At 36.4% G+C, this 16367-nt stretch overlaps 1 protein-coding gene and 1 non-coding gene across 5 annotated transcripts in view; one reads left to right on the top strand and one right to left on the bottom strand.

Annotated features, from left to right (window-relative positions):
• Positions 1-861: 861 nt before the first annotated feature.
• LOC112462650 overlaps positions 862-16367 on the bottom strand; it is an 18833-nt gene continuing 3327 nt past the window's right edge. For 2 of the 4 annotated variants that reach the window (XM_025028540.1, XM_025028538.1), the window contains 8 exons: positions 12103-12151; positions 11147-11222; positions 10266-10368; positions 9288-9419; positions 7619-8058; positions 7165-7390; positions 6590-6851; positions 862-6148 (listed from right to left, as the gene is read on the bottom strand). In XM_025028540.1, coding sequence (XP_024884308.1) covers positions 5509-6148; positions 6590-6851; positions 7165-7390; positions 7619-8058; positions 9288-9419; positions 10266-10368; positions 11147-11221 — 1878 coding nt within the window. In that variant the 5' untranslated portion in view covers position 11222; positions 12103-12151 and the 3' untranslated portion in view covers positions 862-5508. Of the gene's footprint in view, positions 6149-6589; positions 6852-7164; positions 7391-7618; positions 8059-9287; positions 9420-10265; positions 10369-11146; positions 11223-12102; positions 12152-15979; positions 16246-16367 lie in introns of those variants that run through there. The other 2 variants (XM_025028539.1, XM_025028541.1) reach the window with 2 other exon arrangements.
• Positions 8550-8622, top strand: Trnat-ugu. The gene has a single exon. It is a non-coding gene; the product is annotated as a tRNA-Thr (tRNA).

Consider the following 16367-nt stretch of genomic DNA (forward strand, 5'->3'; position numbering starts at 1 on the left):
ATTCCTCGTAGAATATAGTATATTTCAGTATATCACAGTATATTGTGATATAATATCAATATATAGTATAGATAATACGAATATGCGACAGTTTCGTTAAATAAACTCCGCGCGATCGTAGCGCGACTGGTTCACGTGATAAAGCGTACGAGTGCGCGACAGTTTCGTCAAGTGCGTTCCGTGCGACCGTAGCGTCTTCCTCCGACTGATTTTCGAATTGATTGATTACGTAGAAGTTGATTAAAATATATGGTATAGCAATTGAATGTAATAATCATATCTTTATTAGAATTTTTTTTATTAATGACCTATTTGAAGGTCGAATTGAAATTATTTTAAATAATTTTTATATTGACTTGGTGGTGGCAGATATTTTTTTTAGCACGGATTCCAAGATTTATATTTTAGAGAAGTGAATCATTTATCGTGCGATCTGCAAGTTATCTTTCGCGTAGTTCGCACGGTAACGATGCGGTTTTAACTGTTTATAGGTAAATTCTTTACCGATGATTAATGTCCGGTGTTGTGAAAGTAACTCTCTGCAGAGAGCGTTACTTGTCCATTAGAAATGTTTATCATGCTTTGTGCCGAATAGGCTTGCTCCTACTGGCTGTACTTTATATTTTTCTAATAAAAAAAAGTTTATCATGCTTTTTTTGTCCAATAAAAAAATGTTCACCGTGCTTTCTTTAAAGTCAAGTCGATGTCGGAACAAGAGTTCTAATGGTATTAATTTTGAATCATTTATTGGACTTTCGACAAAATGCAACACGAATCTGTAACGCGTAACGAAACGTGACAAATTGTTATGAAAAAATTATATATAAAATTTTTTTCTTTGAAAAATACACATAGCTACGATTAATTTTGGATTGCCTTTTTTATTGATATGTTACAACAATTAGCATGCAAGGGTTACATTGACTTAAAAATTTTACACCGATGCTTATCCGCGTCTTAGCGCATTAATTGTACCAAAACTAGAACCGGTGAAAATTCTGAACTGTAGAAAGATATCTCGCTGTGTCGCGAACGATATCGTTGAAATTCTCGTAAGAATTAAAGTATTTTTAGCGTTTGATTGTCGCGAGAAATTGTTCGAACAGTCTAGGTTTTTCATCAAGGCGCATATCGATTTAATACGAATTAAATAATTTAAAAGTTATTAACGTGAGAGCTGAAATGAACGGATTTTTCGCTCTTATACGAAAATCTTTATCAAAATATCGTAAATAATCATCTTTTCTCTTAAATTACGTATATAGATTTATATATAATGCAGTTAATACATTACCGTACGTGTCTCAGGTTATGAGACTTATCAACGAAGTTATTCTTTACTTTAACTTTTATCCATTGCGGTGCGCGAATAAAAGATATGCATTATCTGCTTTAAGAATATCTCTCGCGCGTTTAATAATTTTGATGATTCTTATTTCAATCGCTTGCGCTTGTTCGTTTCTTCGATTTGAGATATTTTATCGGATCGAAGCAGCATCGCACATTTGCAAGAAACGTTATCCAGTAGTGTCTCTCATTAAGTTATACCTCGATCACAGTTCGATTATGTTTACTCCGTTAAATATGAGTTATGTACATGCTCATTACATACATTCGTATCCGCTACAGAGTGTTAACTATAGATATAACTTAATTTTACTATGTATTAAAATCGCGGTTTTGCAAACATGTAAGCCGTTTCAACGAGGGGTTAGAAAATTATGAAAGACAATCGACGCACCTCGGTTTCATACATCACCCGATACACTAAACTTACACATTTCCTGGTAGAAAAATACCAGACGACTTTAAGAGGCGCGCTATTATTATGATACCTATCGATATCAAATCGTTAATTTACATATCAACAATATATTGCATGTGATTGCATTTTTTTTTATTATACTACCTTTTTCGGTACTGCTTTCTACGTTTGAAAACAAATGAATGAGATTCTGTACAAAGATCGATCGTATTTTAATCAGTAACACTCAACTATTAATCATATCTAAGCGATCTTTAATATGTATAGCGTTTCCTAGAATCTCCGACATCAATTTCACAATAATGGATATTTCTTGACCAATTTGAAGGTACACTTTTATGATTTGAGATATGGAGGCACCATTTTCAAATTATATACCCTCGAAAGTGACGTCTTTTCATGAATGAAGTTTATCGTTTATTTAAACTTAAATGAATTTTATTTCTTCAAAATTTTGATTTAGAATTTAACCATCAAGACTCAGTTTTAAATATTAAAACATTGCAACAAATAATTCCACTATTAATTTTTCAATTCTCTGACGTGAATTACTTACAATCGAAAGCGCTCGCGAGAGCAATTTTTCTAATTTTTATTTTTAGGACTTTTTTGCGTTCTCATCGATTCTTTATTTATTTACGCTGATCAGAACATCGTTTCAATGTTATCCTATAGTTTTTCTATTGTTTAATGATTTTATCTGAATAAACAATCTCGATCACTTTAGCATCGCGTACGCTTTTATTACGTTATTATTGTAATTAGTTATTTATGAAATTTTTTGTAAAGTCCCGAAAAATTTGGGATTAAATTGCGATTTCTCTGTTCGCGTAATTTGTGGATTTTTATTCTGCAAACTTTTGCTTCGGAAATTTATCACATCCGCAACAAATAATAGAATTTTTTCTAAATAATTCCTTAGAAATATTAATTCTCAGAGAAATTTGACAAAATAAAAATTGGGCAGTATGTTTTGTTTTCTCGACAAAGGTAAATCGATCAGGACTAAAATCTCGATTATTCTGTCGATTTTGAAACGAATTAGATAACTATTACTATAAAATACAACATATGTTTCTCAAAATGCAGTACATTTTTCGCAAATCTATTTGCGACGCGAATTAGGGGGGGTGAAAAAGTGAAAATTTTAACACGAATTTGTCGAAATCGCGGTTGCGTAATTATTTGATATGACACGAAGATATTTTATTGAATGAGAATGAGAGAGTGAGCTGAAAGGTGGAAGGTGGAAAAGTTTGTCGACAATCGACCACTAGACGTTTTCCAAAATAAAAACAATCTCGCTTTTCTCGATAGGGAGATTAATCGTTAATATACATGTATAATTAATGTTGTGCGAACTTGTTGCGGGATATAAAAATATATTACACGCGCGATTGTGGGCCGTTACTTGGTTACAACTCTGTTACTCTGACGCTATTAGACTGCACACTATTGAATGAGATCTTTCCTTAGAAATGTGATGATTTTTCTTTTCATTGCGGGCAATCCGCACGAGTGTATCGAGAGATTCGTGTGTTCGACGTGTTTCTATGATTTCGAATTCTTCTATGATTTGTCATCGCTTAAATGTTTAACGGAGAAGTACGGAATAGGCCGCAGTTTCGCGTGCACGAACGGCAAATGCGTTAACAACAGATCGGAAAAGATCTGAGATCTATATAAATATTCAGTTCCCATATATATGTTTCGTGGTTGGTTTGAAGAAGAGTCTTAAAGATACTTTCGATGGCACTAACACCAGATAAGATTCATATTAATCCATTCGTTACCATTTTTAATCTTTAAGCGAATTTTTTAGCGAAAATTATGTCAGAGTGAGAACGAATTAAGTAAACAGATAAGTAAAACGTTGTTTAGAAAAATAATTTTGTCTAATATCTTTGTTTCAGACAAATATTGGAAAGAAGAATGATGAACGTAACGAATGATGAAGAGGCATATAAGGTATGTAGAAGCGAATATATCACGTTTAATGCCGCGTGGCGCGTACGAACGCAAGCACAGCAATCCAGCTGTACCTACTTGCGTTAAAATTGTTCGTTCAATATATACAACAAAAAGACATATTTAAAAAAAAGATACTATGCAATAAATACGCAAGGACCGCTATTAAAAATATTCGAATTAAAGACAATCGAAAATATCTTACGTGTTTTTTAAAGTTAATTAATCCTTACTTTGCTTTATTAAAATACAAAGGAATTTTTTAATCGAAGAATTAATCATATGTGATAATTCTGGAAAATGTAGATAATGTTGGACAATTTAACAATTAAATTCACTGTAACTGATGAATTAATATCAAAATTTTCCTCAAATTTTTTATGGATCTCATGTGAAAGTCATGGAATCTTTCTTATTACTAGGAAACTACATCAAAATCGATCAAATCTTTAAAAAGGATACGAATCAATGTTTTCAAAGCATATGAATAATGAATAATGCACATATAACGGAAATATAAAAAATAAATGTACTCGAGAAACTAAAAATGTAGAATAAATAACAAGTCTAAAGGTGGAATCACATAATGCAATTATACATTCTGTTATCTAGCGTAATTTATTGGCTCGTATCCTTTTTTAAAATATCTCTTTTGTATCGGTTCTTAAATGTATTCACGTCGAAGAGATTATAGCGTTCTGCTTTCGTATACGAGAAAATTGTGCCATATAAATGCATGAATCCTGTAAAGAGTAACGTATGTATGTTATATAAATATAATTACGGCTAACATATTTCTCATAGATCCTCCTTCGTCGCCAATTTTCGCAAATATTTATGAACGGTACATATTATATATAGGGCTTACCGCTTACCGCATATTTGACTGCGTACTTTATAACTAGCTGCGTGAATACCTTGGTGCAATAAATAAAAATTCCATATATTAATAATAAAATGAAGTATACTTGAAATTTCGTATAAAAGATAACGTTTTCTTATTTACGCATTTCTTATTTGTACATTTCGTTAAAGCAACAAATTTAAATTATCATTGAAATGAAAAATAATTTTTGTTTCGTCAAATAAATATGTACATTATTCTTTTATTGCAATATTAAGAGCTGAGAACAAGCGCGTCGTCTGAGACACTTCGTATTCTAATAACACCGTTTTCTATATACCGTACAAGATTCATTTTGAATCGCGCTACATATATCCCTCTGACTTTATCGTCAGAGATTTGACACAACAAACGCTCGAACGAGTTAATCTGAAACGTATTTACAGGTGAACGTTGTATTTCCCGTTACAAGTACAAAACTCTCTTTAGTATGGTTAATCACGTTTTGCATTTCAACGAATCTTATACCTTACGTTAGGTCTATTATCGTCTATTGCGCTACGTCAAAATTTGTTGGTAACAATTATTTGTCATCAATATGGCAAACGTTACAATTCCTCGTTACCTTTGCGCGAAAGGCAAAGCGAGTGTTTGCCGATAAAAAAATGATTGTCTCGTTACAAAACGCAATTCGTACGTGATCTTGTTTTTTTTTTTCGTTGAGCATGTTTCACGACGTAAAGTCGCACCCGACGTGACAATCGCGATCGATCGACAGTCGCATCGTCGAATCCTTGCGTGATCTTCTCACATTTGCGAAGGGACATTGCCAGCAATGTTGAACACGATTCTCTTACTTCGCAAACGTCGTCGTTATTTTCCCCAGGATGGCCTGAATACATTGTTAATCCTCAAAAATCTCTTTCGCTCTTCATACCTCGTCATCTTCTATGTACAAAGTCGTTTCATATTTCTCATTGTGCTCGATCTGCCCCGAATTGTGCGCCGCTTCCTCAGCTATCGTCCGCGAGTCCATGTCGTCGGCGATAATTATGGGATTTTGTCCTTGCACCGTCGTATCGGTCCTCTCGCTCGATCTGTACGACTCGCATTTCCCATCGTCATCGAGATCATCCCCCGAGCTTTCCACGTCAATCTCCGTGACGTTCTCCAATTCCGGTTCCTCGAGCAGCATATCGTCCTCCGTAGGCCCCTCGGATGACAAAGCGCTAGGATTCGCCTCCTCGATATCCAGTACGTGACTCTCGTCAGAATTGTCGCCGCGGCTCTCCTCGGCGTCGAGGGACACCGTCGTAAAGTATTTTGGCTCGCAATCAGATCCGCAGCCCTCCATAACGACCTGAGTATTCAGGGAGTGCCGACTCGACTGAGGATCCTTCGGGTGCCTGTCGAAGGATCGCCGTCTGTTGTCGTCCGATCTAGAATGATGTAGCTTAGGATGACGCGGTTGCCTTCGCAGATTCTCCCCGCTGTTCGCTCGGAACTTTATCTCTGCGTCGTCAAACATGCACCGGGTACAATCGACGCTGAATCTATCTATTGATAGCTTCCTGTAAATTCGGTTAGAAGAGAGATTTCCTTGATTGCTTTTAGCAAATGAAGTTTTAAAATGATTAGACATCTTATAATGTATAATGTTACATACAAACTAAACAAAGAGCAGTTTAAAGTCTTATAAATTGTGATTTGTGCAATCTTAAAAAAAATATTTATAGATAATTTATTTTTAATCTGAAATAAATTTTGATTTTATTACTACGACTATAGTTTAAGATTGCAATAAATTTAAATTTGTGATTGTAGACCATAAGTAGTCATCCAGCAAATGACACGTGCACGTTAGAAATACAAAAAATAATACACTGAGAAAAAAAATTGTTAATCCCAAGAAATATTTAGTCCGATACGTTCAACTTTAAACATTTTAGTTAGTTAACTAAATATTAGTTGTTTCTGATGATTATAAAATTCGATCTGAAATTCTTTCCTACCTGTAGTCTCCCCTTCGGAAATCCGGACTTCTTCGGAACTCGAGGCTAGCTTTTCGATGTCCCATCGTTCTGTCGAAGCGACGATCGCCGCCGATTCTGTCGAAGGACATTTTACGGAAGTTTGGCGAGGAGACTTTGCGGAAGTCCCGTGGCGAGGCCTTACTGAATTCTTTCGATACCACCGTCAACTCTTCCAACAGTCTCAGATCTATTGAATTTCTTTTTCTTGGCACGAAGTCGTCTGGATATCTACAATAAGCACCTGATCGAGATGTTCATATGATTATTGATATCTAGACATGTAAACGCATTTTTTAACGCTTATCCGGGCAATCTTCTTGGTCCATGAATGTGATAACATCCGAATTCCGATTACTCGAAAAAAGTTTAATATGCATTATAGCATTTCGTGCAGACAAAATGAATTTAATTTCCGTAGTTACATAGTTTCTGAACTAAATAATCTAATCATTTTTTTTTAATTGATATTTTTAGAGTATCTTACGTATCTGATGATTACAGCGATCTTAAAAATCTGAGTGATCACATATTTTAAATTATTTATTTATAGCCACCTGGCAATTTAGGCGAGTGCACGAGAGTCGGCGGTGGTCGCGTAGCTTCATCGACTTCCTCAACGTCTTCCACTTTTGTTTGACGAAGCAGCTGATGTCGTCTCGCTGTGTCGGATCGGTCCTTCACTTTGAGCGTAATGGGACCTTTGTTCGGTATATGTAAATCCATCGCCATTGAAGCTTGACTACCACTCATCTTTTGATGCTCCAGGCTTTCTCTGCTGATCTATTAATTATCGAGAAAAGAGGTCTTATTAGCCATTCTGAATTATAATCATTGAGAGTATTGAGACAATAAAGACCAATTGGAACTTGCAAAAATTTATATTATGCAAAATATAGTACGTTTATCTCTTTTCGTTTGGTTAAAAAGTAATATAGTTGTTGTTAATTGATTAAGTTCGCGAAAGGTTTTGTTTCTTCTGCAAGACGTTGATGTTTCTTTCTCGATTACCTGATGCGGGCTGTAGCTCGGATTGTCGACTGAAAGAGCGTGTCTCTGCAGCAATTCTGGATTAAGTAGCGAGCAACCCGCGTATTTAGGCGATCTTCGGCGCGGCGACTTTTTGTCGACTAACGTTGGTGCGCTCGGGCTTTTCTTTATGGAGTGCGCTACGCCTTTTTCTCGCAGATCCTTTGAGAACTGCATAAACTCCGCCGTCAGCTGTTTCCTCGAGACTTCGTGCGTACTGGGACTCGGGCTGCGGTTCACCCTAAACAGGCCCAGCTGATGGTCCCATTTTGTTGTCTGGCTCGATGTCGATCTTCTGTTGCGCTGACTTTTCGAACTCCTCAGCGTTGATGCCTGGTTGAAGCGATAGCGAGCTGGCACCACCTTGGCCGCGCTGTCACGCGCTTCGAAAGTCATCACGCAGGCAGCTACCACAATGAAGCCTGAAAATCGTTATTTATGTATAACAGAACGTTAACTTTTACATTTGCCTAACATTTACATTTGCCTATATTTACATATATTATTGGACTTCGGATTTTGCATCATTAATCATTGAACGCACATTAATTTATCAATGCAAGTTTAAGCAAAGTATGTTCTACATAATTGAACAATTTATTCGACCATTCAAAATAGAATGGAAATGGAACGTGATATATGAGATTTTATTTCGTTGCATGGTGATTATCTTTTAACTACAATACTTAATCTTCATATAATTTGATTTTTTAATTTAATTATAGTGCAATTATTTTACCTTCTTTTATTTAAGATTATTAAAACTTGATGTTTCACGCGAATTAGGAAAACGCGAGTCAGAATATTCTAAAAATGTATTTTCTCTGAATATAAACGTAATTAAAGATGTGTAGATAAGATAAAATCTACGTGGCGCTTGTATCCGAGGCTGCTCGTCGATAGTCGAGCGTAAGCCTCCATAGCTCAGGGGTTAGAGCACTGGTCTTGTAAACCAGGGGTCGAGAGTTCAAATCTCTCTGGGGGCAATAATTTTTTTTTTTCTAGTTTCTATCAAGTGTTCTCATTCGTGCAGTGCCGCGCATTTTTCGCGTTTTGCCCGCAATTTTCCGCTTTACATCCATTACATTACTTCATATGCTTTTATTTTGTAGCTATTATTGGATCTTTGTATTTCCTCATGCAAAACTACTTATCTGTGCAATTTTGTATTTTTTTTTTTTAGAACTATAGATCTATCTTTGCTCATATATATCAGTATGATCAAAAACACAAAAGCTCATTTATGAGGTTAATATAATATCTTCGATATGATATCGTATATGTTGAATATGTATTGATTTTATGCCAAAGAGAAAAATTATAGTACAAGCCTTGGTTTACGGTTAGAGACGATATTAATTCTCTTTCAAAAGATCAATTTACAAAACGTTGAGAGAAATTAAATTTTTACACGATCTTTTCCACAATCTTATTATATCATATTATATAACGAATATATCAACATATACGTTATGCATGAAGTGCTGAGTTACATGCTATTATCTACATCCCGGGATGTTTATGTGCATTTTGCAACAGTGCACCTATCTATTACCGCGCAGTTTCAAGGAGATCAGTGTTGCGTAGCTAGTCGCTCGGTCGAACAAGTGTATCGCGCTTGTAAATTGTGCAAAATGTATGTTACTATTACCTCCCAGACCCATAACGACAGGGCCGGCGTAGCTCAGATTATTCAGGTGAAATCCGCGCGACTCGTTCTTCACCTTTACCGTGATATTACCTCTGATCTCTTGCGCCACCGACAGCTGGTCCGCGTAATATCCTATTGAAGAAAACAAGAGAAACGCTTTCATTCTCCATCACGCGTATATATATGCAATGATTGATGAGACATAACGGAATGAGAAAAATAGAATAGATATAGCAGAAAGATTGTTTTAATTGTTCTAATGTGATATTTCGCGCTTGACAAGTTATAAAACTGTGATTACGCAATTACAATTAATAAAAGATTAAAATTTATAAAATTAAATTATGAAATGTTTTACATTGAAGAGAATTGCCTTACATATTAAGGGAGATAATATTTTCCAAGCGAACTTTCTTTCTCGTTCCGTTATATCGCATTTTTGCCTACTTCTTTTCAATACAACATGAATAGATAAAGATATTTTTTTATATTTAAGAGAACAACATTCTGTGTTAAATCTGGATATTGTGATTCAATATTCTGTTAGATATCTATAAATGATTAATAGTGTTTATATGAAGTGGAATGTTGTTTAATATAAATTTGAAATTCAAATTTTTGGTTCATGCACGTAAGCATAAGCAAATTGCAAGCTTGCGTGTGAAAAAAGATCAACTTTTTTGCAATGGGAAAGCGTGAATTAATTATAAAATTTAATTATTTATATTTAGAACGTACAAGTTACTCCAATTATTTTCTTGTCGTCGCAAATTCATTAAATAGAGTAACTTTTTGCGAAGTTCCTTAAATGTGAGGCATTAAAGACAACAGAAATTGGATAAAGAGTTGATCATTGCAAAGGATTGATCTTTCCAAAGTGCTCTTTGCAAACGCCTCTAAACGGTTAGCGGTTTAGAGGCCAAGGCGGAATAGCACTCGTCGGCATGGACGCATGTTTAATTACGTAGTTCTACTCACCTATGGTCGCCATGCAAGCTCCTAAAAGCATTAGCAGCAGCCCAATTCCGAGAGCTTTGCAGGCGTGCCACAAGCACCGCGTTGTCACCTTGCCTCTCACCACCTGTTCGATTTAATTGCCGTCGTTAACAGTTAATAAACCTGGACGATGGTCCAGTTGTTTATACCCAGCAACAAACGTTTGTACGTCCGCGTTTACACGGCGCCGTTAAATCGATCAGTACGATTTACGATGTTACATTAACGGTGTAACGGCACAGTAACGTTTTTCGGTGCTGGTAACCACGAGCGACGTACTCTTAGCATTTATCTAAATTATTGCATAGTGATAGAATAGTGCTAGGATAATTAATTTTAATCGCAGATTAATTAAAGAAAAAGTAAAAATTCTTTCTACGAGCATGTGTCATTGAGATTAGTTCTATGTATTTACACAGAATTGTGTGCATAGATATTAGCAGAGAGCGATAGCAATCCCTTTCAGCAGCACTAATAATTGTAGCTTCCTATAATTATGTTTGCTTTTGTTTGTACGAAATCTGCGTATATTTCCGCTGAGACGGATTCTGCATCGGAAGAGTAATTTCTGCAGGTGAAATTTGTAAACGTGCTAGAGATGAGCAAAATAGGGATATATATCTACGTACATGCTCTCTACATATGCATATTATTCGACTTTCTCTCTCTCTCTCTCTCCCTCTCCCTCCCCCTCCCTCCCCATTTCTCTTCCTGCGGCTGATATTCTTATCGATCGATCTACTCCCTAATAATTACACTAAAGAGACTGATAAAGAAAAAAATCAGCTTCGTGATACGGTATATATATAATATATAATCACTATAATCAATACTTCGAATTTTTATAAGCGATAAGAATGTACCTGCACGTTCCAATTAGCCCCAGGCCCGCAGGCTCTTCTCTGCGTCCCCTGCCATTGAATGCTTCCTTGTGGCATCCTGTGTGCTCATAAAACCAATTGTTTCATTTTAATATTATTGCAATGTAGAAGGAAAAGAGAAAGTTACATAAAAGTATTACTATAATATTAAACAGATTATTGTAATTCTGAACAGATATGGCTTGTTGGTATCTCAGAAATTTTTTAATATAGCAAACGGTCAAACGTATACACGGTATTTTTCCGTCGCGTTCTGCTACATAAAAATTCAAGTGGTTTCCAATATTTTGTTCACATGCACAGTTTTCATAAAAAGTTCTTTTCGCTCGCGTATATACTCCTGACGTCTAGAAAATGAGAAAAATAATTATCTAGTTTTATATAATTATTTTAATGATTCGTGTCAATTTGCTTTAATTAATCTTTCATCATAACATAATTATATCTAATGTGATAAAATATTTGAGTCGCTAACTTGAAGTTTATTACTGTAACCTAATTATTGTATGCAAAGTAATTACATCGTGTTTCTTAAAATAGATATAAATTGATAATAGGAACGATAATCTTTTGCCGCGATGAATATAAAATGTTATCGATATAAGATATTACTAGTCCATCTATTTTTATGCATCTCTTTGACATTGATAGCGTTAAGATATCGATATTCTGTAGGAAATTTTAGAGGCTTTTAATAAAGTAGTCGATCCTCTTGCTAAAAATTTTATACACTTACGTATATGACGTCTGATAAACTTTTTTAACTTAGATCTCAATTTGTAGTAATAAGAGCAGTAGCAAGAAAAGAAGCGAGCATCTTTCATCAACTCGTATGCTACGTAAATTATTTCTAATTTAAATCTTCTTGACTTTTTAACGGAGCTAGGGGATTAAATCAATCTTTGTGTGCTGGACATTAAATTTATTAAATTGCTTACCCTCACGTTTTCCAGATCCTTAGGCCTCAGAAACATACGATCCCAGATTCTGTAAATATTTTCAACTAAGTATCATGGAAGAAGAAGGATAGAATTGTTAATAAAAAAAAAAATTATAAGCTGAATTATATACGAAGAACGACACCGTATCACTTTTACACACGTGCGGACTGTATAGTGTCAAAGAAACGGGATTCTTTTGTCTTTATTTCTATTTACATTTTTTTTTTCAATTGACACTTGAAACAACGTTCGATTTGCAATGAAAGAATGTAATAACGCGCAAGTTTGTTAATTAGCAATTCCGAACTCGCGGCATTATGTGCGATCTCTCATCACGTTTTGTCGCACAGCATCGTCCGTGACGTCGTTTTAATTTGACGTTCGTGTACAACGGACACACGCTGGGTGCGCGCTATTCAACACATCTACATTCACTCGTACACAACATCGCTAGCTACGCATACGCCACTCGAGGCCGCGCACAATGTGTACGTGAGAATTATCTGACTGCGTCGTCAGTGTGCACTCGCTCTCGTGTATGGCGAATGCGGCAGAAGTGCATTGTTCGTACGCCTGTGCCTCCCGTATTTCGTCTTTCAACGTCGAAACTTCGCGCGTCCTATCGATTCAAATCCCTCTTTACAGTTGCGGCGGTGATCTTTCTCTGATGTCTCGAAAGTTGGCCATTTTCGCCCGACAGACTCTGTCAGCGGCTGTAAGCTCCTCCTTTGAACACAAGATCCCACTAATGCCGAAGTAGTTTTTGTGCCTATATTCTTAAATCTGCCTTTCTTGTCGGTGAGATCATTTGAGACGTTGATAGAGGAGAACTTTATTAAATTGATTCTTCAGTAGTTTATTCCTCGCAAAAAAATGCATTCAAAAATTGACGTTTACAGTACAAATATCTGCCTTTTTGCGCCGCGAAAAAAATTGTGCAAGCAAAATTTATATTTCGCGAAAAAAAAGAGAAAAAAGCGTATAGCTCTATAGATAACAAAAACTAAAACGATTTCATGGAATATGGAATGCAATTTAATTAATTACAATTTAATCAAAAACAATCGAGGTGGTCACGTATATGTACGCGATTCAACCATATGTTTTTTGACGGTAGAGATCCGCGTATCGTTATTCGCGTTAGATACAACACGAAATTTCGTGCAGAATGATGAATAGTCGCGATTTAACGATACAACTCACAATCGCTCTTGCTCCTTGTCTATCCAACAAGGGTACGTGCACAAGTCTACTTAAGTTGCATGTTACGAACTCTCCACTCTGCTATTTCAGAACGATTCGATCCGACGGACTCCCGAGAAACTGCTTTCCGTCGGATTGCTTCTCGCACTTCATTCCGCACAGCGTAGCGCCCAATTCAGGAGAACATTCCACGTTATGGCGTTTCAAGACCTTTTAAATTCGATTATGTAACGTGTGCGAGATGTTTTACTATCGCTCGCCGCAGCGATCTTGCTAAATTAGTATCGCAAATCTTTCTGTTTAAAAATGTCATACACTATTTCTTTGTAAATGTAAGACATTTATAAAAAATTTCATCTTATATTTATATTCTGCTGTAGATACAAATTATATCTCTTAAAGAAGATTTGTTGGGAGATTTTTTTAATTCAAAATTTGAATTCTTTCATGGAATGGGAATTGTATATAAATACAGGATATCCCGGATTTATCACGCAACTTTCCAGTCCCCTAGGAAAAGTCCAAACTTAGAAAGACCAATTTCAGAGAGAGTTATAAGCGTCTGGGGATAAAACGACTTGGAAGAATTAAACTCCCAAAGTGTATACAGATAAATATAACTTGCTTGCAACTGATTTCTTATAGTTCAATCAAATTCAAGATATGTACGTATATGCCGTAACTATCTAAGATAGCTATTATTAATTGCTCATTATCTGACAAGATCTTTCATGAAATTTTCATCAAGCACGAATTCGTATTCCATCGGAGAATATGTGGTTATAATGGAGTATCTGTAATGCCGTGTATATTTTCCTAAGCGGTTGTTTCTAAACGCGCGTTTTTGACTCATAATTTTTACTTCTGTAACATTGACCAAGCCAATTCGCATGTTTATTCGTGTTTTATTCAAACCAGAATTTCGATTACGGTTACATGTGTTACTTCTCTACCCAGAGGGGTAAAGATAGAAGCCGCAATAAACTTATATAGGATTACCTTTGTAAATCTCTTCTCAAATCTGCCCATCTCGACGGCGCGCAGCGTCCTTTTGCCTTATAAAAACTAAATTCGTTGTTTCTTCTATTTGATTCCTATCCAACAAATCATTTAGGAGCGATTGAGCCGGGAAGATATCGATTTTATCACGTTTCGCACGAGAGCGTGATTTATTCCCCTCGTGAAAGATGTGTCACCTGAATTACGAAGCGATCGAATTATCCGCGATTTCAGGTAACGCAGAGTATTTTCGACGCAACCTCGCCTCGCCTATATCCATCTGGATTATTAAAATCCGACACCTGTGCTCCCTCCTTACGAATGAGCGTGTGTCCCATGCTACCGAGATAAATAATGAATTCAAATGCTTTTGCAGCGGATTGGTTACCATAACGACCGACTCGGCTGGCGTACCATTTGCATAACCACGACCTTTCGTCGTACGCCGCGTACGTACGTGTTCTTCCTTGTCCAATCAAAGCCCGACTTCCGATCCATCGGATGGTTCGTTTGAATAATGCATCGCGGGAAAACGTCGTGCTCCCGGAGGGTTTCCCGATCGTTTTCCAAACCGTTGTCGTACGAGGTTTCTATCGAGCTCGCGGAGATCTCATGAATGATTTTTTCCCGACATTACCCTGGGTTCTGAAAGCTGACATTTGAAAACACTCGCGGTATATTTCTTTTTAGCTTATTATGGAAAAACTATCGATTACTCTTCCAATTGTATCAATTAATTCACAATATTTGCGTATTAATCCGATTGTATGTATGGACGGCACGACGAATATCCTTTATTACATTTTTATAGCATCATAATCCCGTATAAATACATCAGATACGCGGAGTATTATATTCTTAATCCTTAATATCGCGCAAATATCATGTATGGAGAGGTCGCGATCTATATTTAACCCTTTGAGGTATGTCGAAGCAAACCACCCGGTATTCACGGCGAGTGTTCACGAAAAGAACGGGATAAAAAGCTTCCAATACTGCCTACGCCGCGCCGCGCCGCCGTCACGGATATCGATGTAATCAACGTCGGACGTTTCTCTCGCTCTAATAGAGTTTCGGATGAAATGTATGTTTAAAACGAAACTCTTGTAACTGACCTAAAAAACGGACGCTTCTTAATCAATGTTAGCGAAATTTTTACCGTGATATATTAATAAATATTCGTAAAAAGAATATTACATCTATATTTAGTAAAAGAAAGTGCTGTTTACCAGTATATTCTATATAATTACCTGCCTGGAGATTCATATCATATATATCTAATTATGGTATTTAGTTTTTGCACGCGTCGCTTCGGGGAATATGAAGGTACATGCAAAAGTAGATTTAATGGCTCGCTATTGCCCCGCCGTTGAATTTGCATTTTTAATTACTCTTCGTAACGCAATCTTCTTGATGCAGAGTTCTTGCGCACGGTCGCGCACGACTTCATCATTTATCTCGCCATTTTCACGTACTGCACATATATCTTTATACACTACACTTTAGAATAGCACATGAAGATACATATTTATGTTGCAGCGTCTCGCTTTTGTAGACGAGTGCTTTTAAAACATTTCTCCCATCTATCTCAAACGCCTGAAATTTTTATTCGCGCTCCTCTCCCCCACCAGAGAAAGCTATTTAAGGAATTATTTAAATTACTACGGCTCACCTATCTTTCCTCTTTCGTTCTTTTTCCCCGTTGTCACAGCATTTCGTCCCTCTCGTATTTCGCGTTTCGCGCTCGGGGAATCAAGATAATTATGATCGTCCACCTTTGACTTTTCTCCTCGCCGGTGAGTCAGATACGCGAATCAAAGCTCCATTGAAATTAACGTGCCACCTACACGTCTCGCTCTAATGTTTCGCACTAAAGTTTCACGCGGCGCTATTAAGTCACTCCTCCGTGCGGGAAACCGGGACGTACAATACGAATCGCTAATCAACAACGTGACGCGATAAACTCGGAAATTTTAGGCACCTTACTGAGAGCACCGACGCGGCTTTATTTTTATTCCGACACGTGTTGCGCGGGCGAACTAAGAAAACACGATGATATC

Source organism: Temnothorax curvispinosus, unplaced genomic scaffold, assembly GCF_003070985.1.
Source record: "Temnothorax curvispinosus isolate PA1 unplaced genomic scaffold, ASM307098v1 QBEX01012644.1, whole genome shotgun sequence".
Taxonomy (NCBI): domain Eukaryota; kingdom Metazoa; phylum Arthropoda; class Insecta; order Hymenoptera; family Formicidae; genus Temnothorax; species Temnothorax curvispinosus.